Raw genomic sequence first — 17,500 nt, 5'->3', positions numbered from 1 at the left:
CATTGAAAATTTATCTTTTTGACAAACTGATAGTGTTTACTTTAAAATGTTAGGCGTTACATTCAAATGTCAAAGAGGCCAATTGATATTTTTTTGTATGTTTTATTTTCCTTCAAAAACTAAAATAGATAATTAAAATGTAAAGTAAAATTCCATCAAGTCTTATGATTTCATACTTTATGATTTATCATTAGAGAACTAAGGAATTTATTGACCTCGGGCACACATGTGTAGAGATCTATATCTGTCAAAGATCGTATATTTATAAATCTATTAGTAATCTGTGCTCAATCTATTCAACTTTATGGGTAAGTTTCGTTTGTTGGCAGCTCTGAAAAATCATTAAAACATAAGTCGTGATAACTTATTTATAGCGGTTATGGTACATGATCTCCACATACGATTGGAGTACATAACATCAAACTGCAAAAGTAAATGATTTCATTTATTGAATAAGATCTGTCTTGAATTTTATAACATCTAACATCAAACTGCCATAGGGTAATATCACTACGTAAAATTATATTAGTTTTTATAAGTTTTAGATTCGGTCAGTCTCCGTGTGAGAAAATCATAATATTTGGCACTGACGTATATTTTCTGGACTTCCTGAACCGCTGCACATTTCAAATGCTTAGGGTCTTATATATTCTAAGTCCGGCAGTGGTCGTGACAAACATATTATAGACAAGTGGAGATTATCTTTTGCCGCCCTAAATACTTGTTAGCAGTAAGCTGTGGTATAACTACCCAATAGGATTCCACAGTCTGACGTCACGTCCGCCTAGCAACGAACCGGCAGGCTCTAAACAAAAAAATCCGTGCTTGGTCCGGGAAAGGAATAATTGGAAAATCGCTCAAAAAACAATTTTTATCTTAAATATGGTCCAGTGTTTTGTACCAGATTGTCTGCAGCAGTCAAAGAGTCACTCCTGCAAGTTTTACAGATTTCCAAATGGAGAGGCAGACAAAAAAATTGAGGAAAAAGTGGATCACTTTAGTCAGGTAAGCACGCACGCCTCGTCGAACATTTGATAGAGTTCGTAGTCTAGATCTAGGTCAAGTTCTAGCTTACGTAGACCTATATTTTATGATTAAATTGTACAATTGCATGAAATTATAAATAAAAATACATTCCAAACTAGGTTTTTATTGAAGTTGAAGCAAAAATGATATCTCAATCTACACGTTTTGATACTGAGGCTGATAGATAAACTATAAACTGAATGACAGGTCAGTTCTACTGATAAGTGATAATTTTTTTAAAAGGAGAAAAATAGAAGAAAGAGAAGAAAATATTTGTTAAAATCTTACTTTAAACTTGATACCTTTATGGCAAAACGGAAATAAATAAATAAAATAACGCCGCCACCCCCCCCCCCCCCCCCCCCCCCCATCACGCAGATATTTCTCTCTCACTCTCTCACACACACACTTTTCTCTTTTTGGAAAGTTTCTCTGATTCTCTGCCATGCCTCCCCTCCCCGACAGCCGAGGTGGCAACTCTGTTTGAACAAAGCAAGATGGCGGCAGGGACCTCTCTCCTTTACCAATGCCCGCTTGTTGACACTCCAACGTTTTCATCACCGCATTGGCCAGTACAGTACTGACTGAAATAAATAGAAAACGCCAGTCTTGCGCCACTCAACCCCAAGATCAACTTTAAATGTGTAAATTTAAGAATTCATATTTTTATATACCTAGTCAAAATCATCAAAAGAAGTAATGAGGAAGGGCGACATTTTGCTGAATGTGCGATTTCATAAAAGACAGGCGAGAGACCCACCAGTAACCTAGTCTCTTGCACACCTTTGATTTATCATGCATTGAGCTGGTGTCAAACAAGATAGTCTAAAACAAAGTACTTATCAAATTAAATAATATCAATATGCCCTACAGAATTATTGTTTTGTTTTTTTTTTTATCTTTTCTTTTCAGGAGAAAGCACAAAAGATCCAACATCATCATCAAGAGTGTGTTCTTGTCACTTCAGAGATGGTGACAAAGCCAACCTCCCTGAATTGTTTGACAGAAATAAAAATAAATTATTTCCATCAGAGCCAGAAAGAAAGAAAAGAAAAGTGACACAAGGAATTCCCACCCCATCTCAATTGGCACCAACATCAAGAAGACCACCACCACCACCACCACCACCACCACCACCACCACCATCATCATCATCATCATCATCATGATCATCATCATATTCATCATCATGATCATCATCATCATCATCATCATCATCATCATCAGCTCAACTCTCTTCATCATCATCACAAAGTCCCACCTTTAAAAAAACCAGATTCCTCATCATCATTATTTTCCTCCTCATCATCATCCTCATCATCATTATCTTCTCCCTCATCATCATCTCAACCCTCGTCACCATCATCACAGGATTCCATCTTTAAAAAAAAACAGATTGTAGAACAAGTGAGGATATTTTAAATAGAACCATAAATTTAATTCAAGAACAAGAAATTACAGACAAACATAAGGGAATAGCTAGCTTAAAAAAACAACTTAGATTCAATGCACTTACACTGTTTCAAGCCTTACAGAAAAAGTTCTTCGAATGGAAACAGGTGTACATTCTTTTAAAATATTTAATATTATTGTTCAATAAGTTGAGTGTTTTAGAGGTAACATTATTTATTATTAGTGGATGGGAAGTTCAGGAAGAGACAGTTGCATTAAAAGACAAAATTTTCATTATACTTATGAAACTTAGACAGAACTACACTAACCTTCATATTTCACAATCGTTTTGCGTTAGTGAAAGTACTATAACAAATATTATACAAACTTTTATTCATGTTTTACATAAGGCATAAGCTTCTCTTTGAAAATGTTATGAAGGTTACATGCCCTTCTAGACATAAAAATAAACTATCGGCTCCATCATCATTTTTAAGTTTTCTAAATTGCAGAATGATCATTGATTGTACAGATGACCAAATTGCTATTCCTAAAGAAATGGATAAACAACGGTTAACTTATTCTTCTTATAGGTCCATGAATTCTGTTAAAGCTCTTGTTGGTGTGAGTCCAAATGGTGTGATAAATTTTGTTTCTAAACTTTATCCAGGGTCTGTCTCGGATAAGGTCATTGTACAAAATTGTGGATTACTAAAACTTTTAATTTTAAGCCCTAAAGATTTAATTTTAGCGGTTTCCTGATTCAAGATATTTTACCTCAAGGAGTAACTGTAAATATCCCTCCCTTTTTACATAATAAATTTACTGAAAATGAGATTTTATTAACAAAAGAAATTGCTTCATGTAGAATTCATGTTGAGAGGGCTAATGGAAGACTGAAAAATGTTAATATCCTCTCATATATTCCAACCATGTTAAGAGAAACATCTGATATTATTTTTCAATTATTTGCAGCACTTGTCAATCTCCAGTCTCCTCTTATTAAGGAGACTGCATTTTGTTAGCTTTGCCATTTATTTTGTACAACACACATATTTTGTTCATCATCATCAAATCACCATTCAAAATAATGGTTTTGTAGGTCACCCATACATGATTTTACATGATAAACATGACAAATTATGGCATTGTTGTATCTATGTATGTTCAATATCATTAACATTGTTAAATAAAATATGACACATTAGTTTTGGACTGAATCAACCCAAGGCATCATCAAGATAGATCTGTGGAAGTAAAAGAATAAAAGATTCAAATTTAGAGCTGCGACCATGCTCAATAGGCAAAAAACAAACAAACTAATAAAACGTCTGTTGTGGTCTTGTGGTATGACACTCACTTTTAGATCAGAAGGTCCTGGGTTTGGGCCTCGCTCGGCGCATAGTTGAGTCCTTGGAGAAGGCTCTTTACTCACAACCTCTCACCGTACTCAGGTGTCAAATGAGTACCTGGCCATTAACAGCGTTGTCTCTGTCCGAAAAAATTGTATTATCGCCTAACAGGCATCATGTCCTGTCTTACATGTTAAATGTTGCTGTTGGCCAGGGACCCCTTGTAAAGCACTTTGAGCACATTTAGTGGCAGTGGCGGTTCTAGCCTATTTACAGTGGTGGGGCAAAGATGATTCGGTCATATATATATATATATATATATATATATATATATATATATATATATATATATATATTTATATATATATATATATATATATATATATATATATATATATATATATATATATATATATATATATATATATATATATATATATATATATAGAATCGTGTTTGATACAAATATGGTACGAAAAGTGCTCGACATGTAGTAATGGAGCGAATTATTATTTAAAATATTTACCACAATGTTTGGGGCAGTCTACATCAATGTTTCAGGCTTAATTTGCCATCTTCAGGACTGAGTTGTTTTGTTGAAGTCAACAAAACAACTCAGTCCTGAAGATGGCAAATTAAGCCTGAAACATTGATGTAGACTGCCCCAAACATTGTGGTAAATATTTTAAATAATATATATATATATATATATATATATATATATATATATATATATATATATATATATGATATATATTTTTTATTTATTAATTTTTTTTATTGGTTTTTTTTTGTTTTTTTTTTTAGATTATTTTTTTTTTCACCTTTAAACAAAAAATATTTCAACCACAAATAATCACTTTCACAATGAAATGACAATACCAGTAGATTTTAATTATTCCAAACGTAATCAAAAATGAATCACGAAAGAGAATACAACTAAAAATAAAGCGACGAGACATAATGCGACAACACCTTGACAATACAAGTCCATTCCGTTCACTCGAAAAATTAAAGAGGTGCTTTAATCCCTCAACGGCGAGATTAATATTTCGGTTACATATTTCTGGTTTTCAGTAGTACGTAGTAACCTTAAAGTTTTCATCGAGAAGCAACAACAGCGATATGACTCGAGTTTCATTCAGAGCTCAAATTGCATCATTTTTACTGCTGTCTTGGTGGTTAGAATGATTGTGCCGGTGGTGGTAGTGGTTGGAATAGTGGTAGCAATGGTGGTGGTGGAGGAGGAGGAGGAGGAGGAGAAGGAAGACGAGGCGGTGAGGGAGGATGTAATTATGGTAGTGGTCTTGGTGGTGCTGTTGGTTAGAATGATAGTTGTGGAGACGATGACGGAAATTGTATGATGATGTTGATATTGTTTTTATTGCTATTGTTGTACTTGTTGTTAATATTGTTGTTGTTGTTAATGATGATGATGATGGTTACCATACGATATTACAAAGTTTATTCAATCTTAGGCTTTCGCCAATAAAGCATACAATTTGATGACCACATACATGGAAGTGGAAAAAAAATAATAACAATAACAATAATAATAATAATAATAATAATAATAATAATAATAATAATAATAATAATAATAATAATAATAATAATAATAATAATAATAATAATAATAACAATAATAATAATAATAATAACCATAATAATATTACCATCATCATTACTGCTACCACCACCACTACCACTATACCACCATCACCATCATTATTACGTTTCCAATTATTTTTTCTCGTTTTTTTAAATTTGATATCTATCAAAACAGACGAAATTTCCGGTGATTTTTTTTAAAGGTAGTTAAAATATCTACGATTTTATTAGCCATGAAAACTACGATTTTTATTTTCCTATTTAAAGTAGGCAGGTCTGCTATGACAAGTATCAGTTCCATAGTCAAAATAAGACAAACAAAAACAATACTTCATACAATACAATTAAGACAAAATAATGTTACCAATCTCTCCCCATCATTGTCTACTGATAGTACTATAGCCTATAAGAAGTCACTGCTCCTCATGCATTCGTTTGACTATCGTCACAATAACGACCGTGTTATCGTTGCTCCTTACCCAACCAACCTCAAGCTTCCCGCCTCTTCATCGCGAACCATCATAAAGGCTCCATACACGCACGGTTTTGATAGACGTCCGAACCACGATCAGGCAAACCGGGGTGAAAACGCAATGTGTGTGGCCAAATACCTGGCCGATAAACCTAGGTACGGTCCATCGTTCGCAAAGCCCGCTTTGCTTAATATTTTTCGAGGCGATCGGCGATCGGGGGCGTGGCAGTATAAAAAATTGGACAATTTTTTTCGGATTTTCGCTGTTTTGACGTCAGATTCATGATCAGCGTCGAATTTACAATAGGTTTGATACCAAGAACTATGTTTTTACTCCAAAAATTGATGAAATTAGTGTCACAGTAAAGATTGTTCACAATTATCTTATTAAATTTTATTTTATTAAGAACTGAATTCACCTCACTCCAGTTATATTTCGGTAGGCTTAGATAAACTTTACCTTCTAATATTAGATCGTCTTTCCTTTTATAGCCTTCCCTCGAATTAATTTCTAATTAGTGAATACTTTTCATTCTACATTCTGTCACGTAGCCATTTATTATAAAAGCTGATAGGTCTAACATTCGACACTCACTTTCTCTCACAACCTATGCCGGACGGCCAGTCACTCTATTCCTATATATATATATTGTAAGATTTTTATCTTTTGGGACTTTGTAGATATTATATCTACACCATTAAGACGCCGGAGCTTTTAACTTTGATTGTATAACCTTCAAGGATCAAACCCAAGCCCGCTGTCAACGGACTACACAATAACTCCTTACCAGTTGCCTGGAAGTGGAATTTTACGAGTCCAATCCCGTTATCAGAGGAATAGATCATCCAAGCCCATCAACTGCCTGGAAACGTAAACTTATGAACCTGACATATTATTATAAGTTACGTAAAATATTCATATCTCTATTTGTAACTACCACGATCACTGTTTATCTCTTTTAATTAAATTTCATCATTATTTTTATTTCATTGTAAACAAATCGTTAATTGTTTTTCATTTATAGTAACTAGTAAATTCTGGGGCCTCATTCTACATATATCTTTATGCATAGTCGAGTAGCTCTTTACTCACTTGAGACCATGACAATTAGAAATAAATTTTAATTAATATTGAGGCTATTTGGCCGACAGAACAGGGCCCCTCCCTGTTTTGTGATGGATCAAGTGGTAAGACTCTCGCTTTCGGATCGGAAGGTTCAGGTTTCGAGACCCGCTCAGAGTGGTGCAGAGTTGAGTCCTTGGAAAATGCTCTTAACTCACATTCTCTCACCGTACTCAGGTGTGAAATGAGTACATAACCGTTCGTTGTCTTTGTTGGGAAAAAAATGTCCCATCGCCTGACAGGCGTCATGTCTTGTCTTTCAAGTTTAATATTGCTGTTGCATTGGGACCCCTTGTAAAGCGATTTGAGCACGTGGATATTGCGCCAAATAAATGCTGTGTTATTATTTTTTAAATAATATTTTTATAAATGTTGCGCCAGGAAGAGGTAGATGGCAAAAGTTTCGTTCATACAAAATAAAAAATAGTTTTCATGATTTTCAATGTAATGATATAATAATATGCCAGTTCTTTTTTTTTTTTTTTTTTTTTTCCTCCTCATCGGTTGTCGCGACATGACGGTCGACCTTGACACAGACATTTGGGATTGGCAGATGACAGGGGTGGCATTGTAACCCTGAATTATAATCTACAAACAACGCGCCCCCCCCCCCAACCCCCCCCCCCCTAAAAAAAAAAAAAGAGCTGTGTGCGTGTGTGGGGTGGCGGTGGTGGTTGGGGGGGGGGGGGGGATGCGAATGCGAGTAGTCCCGAGGAGTACCCGTTTAACCTGCCACGGGAACACTGTCGATTTGTTTTATAAATAATAATAATAATAATAATAATAATAATAATAATAATAATAATAATAATAATAATAATAATAATAATAATAATAATAATAATAATAATAATAATAATAATGACGATAAATAACAAATCTTTATTGTCCACAAAATGGAAAAATTTCCGTGGTCTACGTTGCTTTTAAACTTAAATCGGATTGTAAATGTATGGATGTTATGCGTATTGGAAAAATACTCACGACATCTCCATCGGGGTATAGCATATTAACACACAAAACTGCAAACGCGAACGTTCATTGCCTGATTGATATAACTTAGTGATAAGTTAATTATAAAATGCTGTCTAAAAGCAATAACAACGGGTTGACTAACGTCAAATTCATTCCTTCTATTGATGCTCTGTGTTAAATAAAAATACTCACAAAGTCCGCCAGCCAGAAATATCACTCCAGCCCAAAGATCTACATGGAACCTTGAACGTTATAGTCTGATATATTTTAATGAGAACTAATCATAAAAATGGGTGTCTAAAAACAATAACAATGAGATGAGTGACGTCAATTTGGTTCCTTTTATAAATATCCAAGAACTTTACTCACTCCATCCGCTCTCTCCTCCTTCAATACATATGAATCTATTCTCTCATCACTTTTTTGTGCGGCTTTGGATCGGACGGTACTGGATTCGAGTCCCGCTCTGAGTGGCGCATAATTGAGTCCTTGGAAAAGGCTCTTTACTCGCATTCTCTCACCTTGTTCACTATTAAAATGAGTACCTCGCTGTTTACAGCGTCGTCTCTGTCGGGAAACAATTGCAATATCGCTTAACAGTCATGTCTCGTCTAACATGTTTTTATGTTGGCCAAAGAACCTTATAAAGTGATTTGAGCACCTTTATTGAATATAGCGGTATATATAGCGCAAGTAAATTTTTCTCTCTTTCTCTTTCTTTCTCTCCCTTCTCTCTCTCTCTCTCTCTCTCTCTCTCTCTCTCTCTCTCTCTCTCTCTCTCTCTCTCTCTCGACATGTTAGATTATTATAGCTATTGCTACATATGATGCGAATATCTTGGACGGTTATTGATGCTATGAGTTTAGGTAAAATGCTCACAACATCCACCAGTCGGAAATAACGTACCGTCATACAAAACTACGAGTAACCTTGAACGTTAAAAGTCGGATTGATATAATTTAGTGAGAACTAATTACCAAAATGACTGCCTTAATACAATAACAAAGAGTGGAATGATGTCAATTTCGTTCCTTCAACAGTCTAATTGATATAATTTAGTGAGAAGTAATCACTATTGTGCGCAAGACGAAAGATAGAATAACAGACAGTAACTGGGATCAGTTCTGTCGGCCACATAGCCTCACTATTAATTAAAATTTATTTCTAATTTCACCAATTTTTGGAGTAAACACACAGTTCTTAGTATCAAACCTATTGTAAATTTGACGCTGATCACGAATCCGACGTGAAAACAGCGAAAATCCGAAAAAAATTGTCCACTTTTTTATACTGCCACGCCCCCGATCGCCGATCGCTCAAAAAAATATCTGCCCGTATGTGGGGGCTCATTTGAATTAGCCCGACCTAGTACTAGAGAGGCCAGACAGCAAAAATCTGAGTTAGTTCACCGTCAGACGACGTGACGATAAGATGACGATGAGGGCGGAGTGGAGTGGAGTGGTTGGGGCGGCGGGGGGGGGGGGGGGGGGGGGGTGATAAAAAGATCAGGAGCGTATCCTGCTTTATGCATTACGGGGTGCATTGTGATTCGCAATCTATCAAAAATTCACACATATTTATTTCAGTACGAAGCATCAAGTTTAAGTAGTAACTTTTGAAATTATCTAATTTAAATTTGATTATTTCGGACCTGGTAATACAGCATATAACTTGAAAAAACAGGCTGGTATTTGCCCACCCTGCCCATTATTACCAGCCGTCCCTGATGGCATTAAAGTGTATCTTCCAAGTAGAGTATTACAGATACCAAATAATTGTTAGCATGACTTTGAAGTTTCGAATTTTGAAAAAAGATGCGAGGTTCTTTGCCTTATTTCAGGCGCCAAATGTGTTCTTGTATATCTCACGATGAATGGTAAGACCTGATGTTTTCAGCAGCCTTTCTGCTTTCCGACACTGTGTTTTAGCTCATTTAACGCCCGAGGTATACCACGGAGCTTACTTCCGGTTGGTGACAGTCCTTGTTTTGAATGGCGCATATGAATGCCATACGTCAACCGTTTCGATGAGACACCTATTCAACTGGTCTGGAGAAATCATTGAATTTTGATGAGTGAGTATTGTTTATCTGAGTCGCCTCTGAAGTTGTCCAAACTAATACCCTTGATATTTCTGGTTGATGTGGTGATGGTGTCTTGTGTGGTGTTGAAACGTCGAGATTGAAAGAAATGAGGGAGTGGTCCGAAAAGGGGAGGTAATCGACGATGGCGTTGTTTTTCTTGCTTTTTATTTATTTATTTTTTTTTTTGGGGGGGGGGGGGGGGGGGGGATTCTTAATTTCCATTATTACCCAATGTAAAATATGACTAGCAAAGTGGGTTGGCGCTGTTACGATCTGCCACATGTAGTTCTCTGATAGTGACTCACGCAATTTAGCGGGATCTGTGATGTCGAAATGAAAATTAAAGTCGCAGAGTATGATTGAATGGCCAGGTCGCGTGTGTTGCAATGTTAACATCTCGTTTATTTCTTTCCTAACATCGGTTAATTTTATTTTGTTTTTCTTGTTTGCTGACGGTCGGTAGGTCCAGTTGATGTATTCTGGAGGGGTGTTCTTAGATCAATGACCTCCATTGTTTTGCAGCGCATTTCGGGGACTTCCACATGTTTAGATAATTCTGTTTTATAAAATACGCCAATGTCACCCCCTCGCTGATCTTTTCTTGGAGTATTAAAATTGGTACCAAGGTGGTTTCATTGCCGTTGCACCTGGTTCGTTTCCAGACGGTGAAAGCTATAAACGTCTCTGCTATAAATTATTATAAATGCCATTTATTATAAATAGAATATCAAAGTTCTTCTAAGTTAATACATCATTTATTTCTTCAGTTTTATTACGACATGACTATGCCTTACAATTTGATCAATAAAGACTTATTGTGTTCTATTGATTAAAGATCCATTTGTTCCTTACATATTTATTTCAACAGGCTGTTAAACTTTCATGAAACCGACACGGTTGTTGTATTGAATTTCACAATAAGTTAATAACACTCACTTTAAACAATGTTGGTATATTTATTTGATCTTTAATCAATACAACGCAATAAGTCTTTTTTATTTATACTATTGATTATGTTTCATCTTTTTTTCGCTGAGTAAGCTTTCTGCGCGATTATGGGCTTTCAGAGAAGACAGGAATCGTAAGAAAACGACGAATTGTGTTGATCACGACCATGAGTCGTGGTCGTGATCACATACCGATTCTTTATTGATCAAATTGTAAGGCGTCTATCTATCGCACGAAAATGTCTCAAGTTCAAATCCGAATAGAGATGCGAGATCTATTATGAGTAATTTTGAACCTATGATTATTATTATTCTAAAATATATCAACATTATTTAAAGTGAGTGTTATTAACTTATGTGACGGTGCATCTTCGTATCTATTCACAGACATTACATTAGGACAATGACATTAAAACATGGACTTTTTGTTATCTATTTTTTAAATCTTATCAATATAGCTATCGCACATCTAAGACGGCAATAATTACAAAGTGTGTAAAACACACAACAATAATACAATCAACACAAGGATTAGATATATCTTATACTATAACACAATTACACTATAATAAAATAATCATAATACCTATTTTTCTCCTGCGCATGTATGTTAAGAAATAATTACAAAGTGTAAAAACACACAATAATACAATTAAAAAATAACTACAAAGTGTGTAAAACACACGACAATAATAAAATTAACACAGGTTTTACATATATCTAATACTATAACAAACTTACACACTACTATAATAAAATGATAATACATATTATACAATTTAATAACGGTTTCTCCTACGCATGTATATTAACGACATAAATAATTACAAAGTGTGTAAAACACACAATAATACAATTAAAAATAACTGCAAAGTGTGTACAACACACAACAATAATACAATTGACACACCTATTACACATGTGTAATACTATAACACAATTACACACTATTGTTATAAACTGCTGATCATGCAATTTTTAATTTAACAATTTAACAACGGCTTCTCATGCTTTTTATATTACTACTCACAATGATATTACGAAAGGTCCCCACAAAAGTATAGCTTTAAATTATTAAACAAGTCTGCTGATTTAATTAAATTATATAACTTTATTTAAAAATAAGAAAATATCAAAAAATAAAGTGAAAAGGTTTTAACAATCAAAACGTACCTATTCAGTAACACGTAAAGATAATACAATCCACACAAACAAATCTTGTCCTGTTGTCTCCGGTTTGCCCTTCTGATTTCTTGTAACAGCGTTGCGCGGCTATGTGGTCTAGTGGTATGGCACTCGCTTTAGGATCGGAAGGTCCTTGGTTCTAGCCTCGATCGGCGCATAGTTGAGTCCTTGGAAAAGACTCTTTACTCAGATTCTCTCACCGTACTCAGGTGTAAAATGAGTACCTGGCCGTTAACAGCGTTGTCTTTGTCCGAAAATTGTAATATCGCCTAACAGGCGGCATGTCCCGTCCTACATGTTAAATGTTGCTGTTGACCAGGGACCCCTTGTAAAGCGCTTTGAGCACATTTAGTGGATAGTGCGTTATATAAAACCTCAATTTTTAATATTTGTGAGGAAGATGAGTAGTGTGGACACTTCTTCACTCTGTACCGAACATGGCCCAACAAATTTTGAGATCAACCGTGCTTCTCAGATTTATTTTACGTCCACGACTTTGCACTAGCCTTTTGGATCTGGATAGAGATTTGACCTACTCAATTTCGAATTTCCATTTTTTTGGATGAATAAAGTATATATTATTATTATTATTATTATTATTATTATTATTATTATTATTATTATTATTATTATTATTATTATTATTATTATTATTATTATTATTATTATTGTTATTATTATTATTATTATTATTATTATTATTATTATTATTATTATTATTATTATTATTATTATTATTATTATTATTATTTTTACTAGTAAAAAGCCCACAATTTTGCGGGGAAAGAACTATTTTCATTCGATACTGTACTCACCATCATTTAATGAGGGCAGATTGGTAAACAACGTTGTCTGTGTAATTTGGTATATCTTCGGTTGATATTTCTGTGTGGCCCAATAATATATTTAATAATATATTCCCTCAACTAACCCCAAGAAAAAATTAAACCTAGTACCTTTAATTAACCTTAATAGGAAAAACAAACACCCTAGCACTTTAATAAGACTTATGACTAACCCTAATAGGAAAAAAAAAGCATCTGATCTCGAGCTAATTCTAATAGAAAAAATCATGACAAATTGAATAAATAAACGCCTGACAAAAGTTCAAAGGTGAAAATACAAATTTAAAGAATACCGGGGATGTAGGAGCTTTTGGAATGTCTCCCTTTTACTTAACTTATGGAAAAACAAACACCCTAGCACCGTATGACTAACCTCTCGAGCTAACCCTAATAGAAAAAAAAACAACTCTCGGACTGCTTTGCACTACCTTTCAATATTTAACAAATCAAAATGACGGCCGAAAATCAAAACAATGGTCAAATTAGGAAATTTTAAACTTTCACAAATCTATCAAGGTTTGTTCTAGAGTTTTTAAAATACTTCTATATAATGTCAAATTGAATAAATAAATGCCTGACAAAATATCAACGGTGAAAATACAAATTTAAAGAATACTGGGGATGTGGGAGCTTTCGGAATGTCTCCCCTTTACTTACCTTATGGAAAAACAAACATCCTAGAACCTTTACTAAGACTTATGACAAACCTTAATAGAAAAATAAATATCCTCCGATCTCGAGCTAACCCAAAAAGTAAAAAAAAAAGAATCAAAATGGCGACTGAAATACCTTCATGTGATCAAGTGAATAATATCACTATGAATGCCACGATTTGCTGAAAAATGCCAACACCCACACACACATGTATACAACACACACACACACACAAACACACACACACACACACACACACACACACAAACATACACGCAATTATACATAACAACACTGATCACCGCTAAATCAACAACACAACGGAAGTAATAATAATACTTGATGTCATAAATAGATGACGCAAATTGAGAACTTTTTACAGTGTCAAAATTAGTTGATTTTGGGAGTCAAGTGTCGTCGTTGGTACATATTTTATGATATCTGTTTGACTTAACGAACTTTCAAACTGACTTTAATTATAAAAGGAAATCAAGTTATCTGTTTATCTATCTGTAAACAACACATTTCTAATTTTCAAATCTTTCGGTAGAGTTGTGCGCCGTGTCAATTTTTTTATTGACTCAAATAAGCACAATGTTCTCCACAATGCTATATTTTTTTAAGAAAGGATTATTATTATTATTATTATTATTATTATTATTATTATTATTATTATTATTATTATTATTATTATTATTATTATTATTATTATTATTATTATTATTTTATTTTATTTTAACGGGCACCTTTTTATTATCACACTCTTTTAGGGAGATGTGATATTCCGACATAAGCCGCTTTTTAATTTGTTACCGAACCGACCAGCATTTAATACTTTTATAACATAGTTTCGGTCTTCTCTGTGTTGTATTCAGTTTGTTACCGAACCGGCCAGTATAACACAGTTTCGGCCTTCTCTGTGCTGCAGATAGTATGCTCTTGGCCAAGAAGTTAACAACATTGCCATCCGGAAGTATAACTGACCAACACACAAAACTATGTGTAATCTTGAACAGTTATATTCGGTTCTGGTTAATACAGTTTAGTGAGAATTACTCATAAACGCGGATGGCAAAAAGCAATAACAAACACCTGAGTGACGTCAACTTCAGACTATCTACATTTTATTGGGACAAATGCATAGTAACAGATGTGCCTTCTCTGTACTATGATTTTATTGATCTCTTTAAAATCGGACTGATGTTGCATAAATTTGTCTTCTCCGTGCAATGATTTTAGTCACCCGTTTACGGACTTACACTATAAACGTTCATGGATACACACAGATTTGTATGTTGGTCCGTTGTACTTCCGGATGGCAATGTTATGAGCTTTTTATCCAAGCGCATACTATCTATATAACCATGGTGAGTAGTATTCATAGGACGACTGAGAGGCGTTGCCAACACAGGATAGCCTTACAACAGGTTTGTAAAATAACAACTCATGGTCTCCTTAAGCTAATTTTCCATTGAGACTTAAGCTCGTTCTACAGTAACGTGACAGATGGTTTTGTTGCCTTCCTTTATTATACTGTAAGTCTGATGAACAAAATGATTACCAACCACTTACGTTTTCTGTTGTCCTGCATATAGATAGTATGCGCTTGGCTAAGAAGCTCATAACATTGCCATCCGGAAGTATAACGGACCAACACACAAAACGGTGTGTATCCATGAACGTTTATGGTCGGGTTAATACAGTTCAGTGAGCATTACTCATAAACGCGGATGGCAAAAAACAATAACAAAGACCTGAGTGACGTCATCTTCGAACTATCTATAGATAGAATGCGCTTGGCCAAGGAGTTCACAACATTGCCATCCGGAAGTATAACGGACCAACACACAAACTCTGTGTAACCATGAACTTTTATAGTCTGGTTAATACAGTTTAGTGAGAACAACTCACAAACGCGGATGGCAAAAACAATAACAAAGGCCCGAGTGACGTCATCTTCGAACTATCTATAAGAGATTCCAGTTTATTTGTTTTACTCTAGAATATGTTTGTATGTCCACATCATAGATATGACTGGACGGACAACGAGAAGGAATTTCCAGTGGGTCGATCAGCTGTTACTATAGATAGTTCAAAGATGACGTCACACAGGTCTTTGTTATTGTTTTTTGCCATCCCCGTTTATGAGTAATGCTCACTGAACTATATTAACTCGACTATGAACGTTCATGGATACACACAGTTTCGTGTGTTGGTCCGTTATACTTCCGGATGGCAATGTTATGAGCTTTTTAGCCAAGCGCATACTATTTATTGTGTCATACGAAAGTAGCTCTTTTCGTTTGATGAATAGGAAGAAACCGGCTGTCAATACACTCTTTTTGTCTTATGATTAGTTATGCGAGGCACTATCTTTCGCTATTTTCCCACTCTGATTCAAAATTAATAGACTTTTTCAACATATATTTCACACGGACTTACTGACTTATATTTACAAAACCATCATGCTTCATACATGTTACAATCGCGCTGCAAAATCGCCGTTTCCAGTAATAAGATCAAACGAGGGGAGTGATCATTAATATTTCTTGTTGAAATATTAGTATCGCTACTATATCGAATTGTATTGATATCGAAAATTTCTGATATCGCCCAGCACACTTGGGGAAGTCACTTCGGAACTGTTGACAGTAAATATCTTGTTTTTATTTACTATAAAATAAGTAGTCTGTGTTATTTCGAAACAGAAAATTTTTTTCGTGATAATTATTATTTGGAAAAATCATACATATAAGTTTGAAATGAAATCTTTAAAATTTACTTACTTAAAAGTATGTAGTAAATGGGGCGCGTCCACCAGTCCACAGAGATCTTTGAATCTAGTTTAAAACTAATTTAGCGTTTATAAGGGAAAAGTCGACTGAATTTTATAATCCTAAAGTTAACCATTCTCATTGAGATAAAGATTTATATCATAGCAACTCTTATGATTGAAAAAAAAAATCGCCAAGACTTACGAGAGTAATTTATAGAAAATTAAGAATTATCTAAGGTAAATATTTGAGATTTGGACCCAGTACACCATTAAAATGGAAATGGCTCTGCGCATGGCGGAAGTCATCGTATTTAAACAAATCTAAAGAGGGCAACGCCCACTTTGTTTAGAGTCTTTTCCTTTAAGTTCAATGGTCTACATTCATTTCATCCTTTCAAGTTACTCTACTCATAACTTCCAGTTGCAATAAACACGCTTTTCAGACAAACTGTGTAAATCTGTATACAAACTTTATAGAAGAAACATAAGTATGTCTTAAAAGAAGACTCGAGAATAGGGTCGCTTTGTTGTTTAACTTAAGTATTTGATTGCAGATGGTAGTAATAATTACAGCATTTTAACACTGTAGTCGTAGCTTAAGTTTTTCATTCTCCTCCCTCAAATTGGTGATGCAGAGATAGTCCGTCTAAAATGTAAATTTAGCTTGTTTCGTGTTGTATGCAAATAAAAGCAAATTACTCTATAGATTTCAACAATAGATGTTCAATTCTGAAATTAATTGAAAAATAAAATTCAATTCATACTATCAATCAATCAATCAATCAAATCATATATTTACTCTTTTGAGAGTGTCAGCGATAACTCCCATCATGCACAGGATCGAGATAGGGTCGGCCTGTGACAAACTGGGTCTGTGACAAACTGGGTCGGTGACAAACGGGGCCTGCCACAAACTGGGCCTGTGACAAAGGGGATACGCTTCCGTCTTGTTCAGGCAGTGTGTACTATGCTTTTCAGTTCTGTGTACTGCAATATTTACTTTTTGGCTGGGAGGTTTGAAAATGTTTGAATGTTTACAAGTTTCATTGATCAGACAAA

At 34.6% G+C, this 17,500-nt stretch overlaps 2 protein-coding genes and 1 long non-coding RNA gene across 5 annotated transcripts in view; 2 read left to right on the top strand and 1 right to left on the bottom strand.

Moving 5' to 3' along the window:
- Positions 1-17,500, top strand: part of LOC144973588 (zinc metalloproteinase nas-6-like) — a 699,617-nt gene that overhangs the window by 278,769 nt on the left and 403,348 nt on the right. The window lies entirely within an intron of this gene.
- LOC144973582 (uncharacterized) overlaps positions 1-17,500 on the top strand; it is a 109,952-nt gene that overhangs the window by 21,923 nt on the left and 70,529 nt on the right. Inside the window, exon 1 of one of the 2 annotated variants that reach the window (XM_078916208.1) lies at positions 9,716-10,025. The exons of the other annotated variant lie outside the window; for it this stretch is intronic. Within the exon in view, the coding sequence (XP_078772334.1) occupies positions 10,022-10,025 (4 nt within the window). The 5' untranslated portion in view covers positions 9,716-10,021. Of the gene's footprint in view, positions 1-9,715; positions 10,026-17,500 lie in introns of those variants that run through there. 2 annotated transcript variants of the gene reach the window in all.
- Positions 2,443-16,585, bottom strand: LOC144973583 (uncharacterized). Of its 2 annotated transcripts, none has more exons than XR_013645584.1 (2): positions 16,452-16,585; positions 2,443-3,665 (listed from the first exon to the last, which is right to left on the bottom strand). It is a non-coding gene; the product is annotated as an uncharacterized LOC144973583 (long non-coding RNA). The 2 variants fall into 2 exon arrangements; XR_013645583.1 differs by lacking the exon at positions 16,452-16,585 and adding an exon at positions 12,155-12,209.

Source organism: Berghia stephanieae, chromosome 5, assembly GCF_034508935.2.
Source record: "Berghia stephanieae isolate SIO BIC M18660-M18661 chromosome 5, UCSD_Bste_1.3, whole genome shotgun sequence".
NCBI lineage: Eukaryota > Metazoa > Mollusca > Gastropoda > Nudibranchia > Aeolidiidae > Berghia > Berghia stephanieae.
Note: the sequence above shows the minus strand (reverse complement) of the source record. Positions and strands in the feature narration are given on the sequence as shown.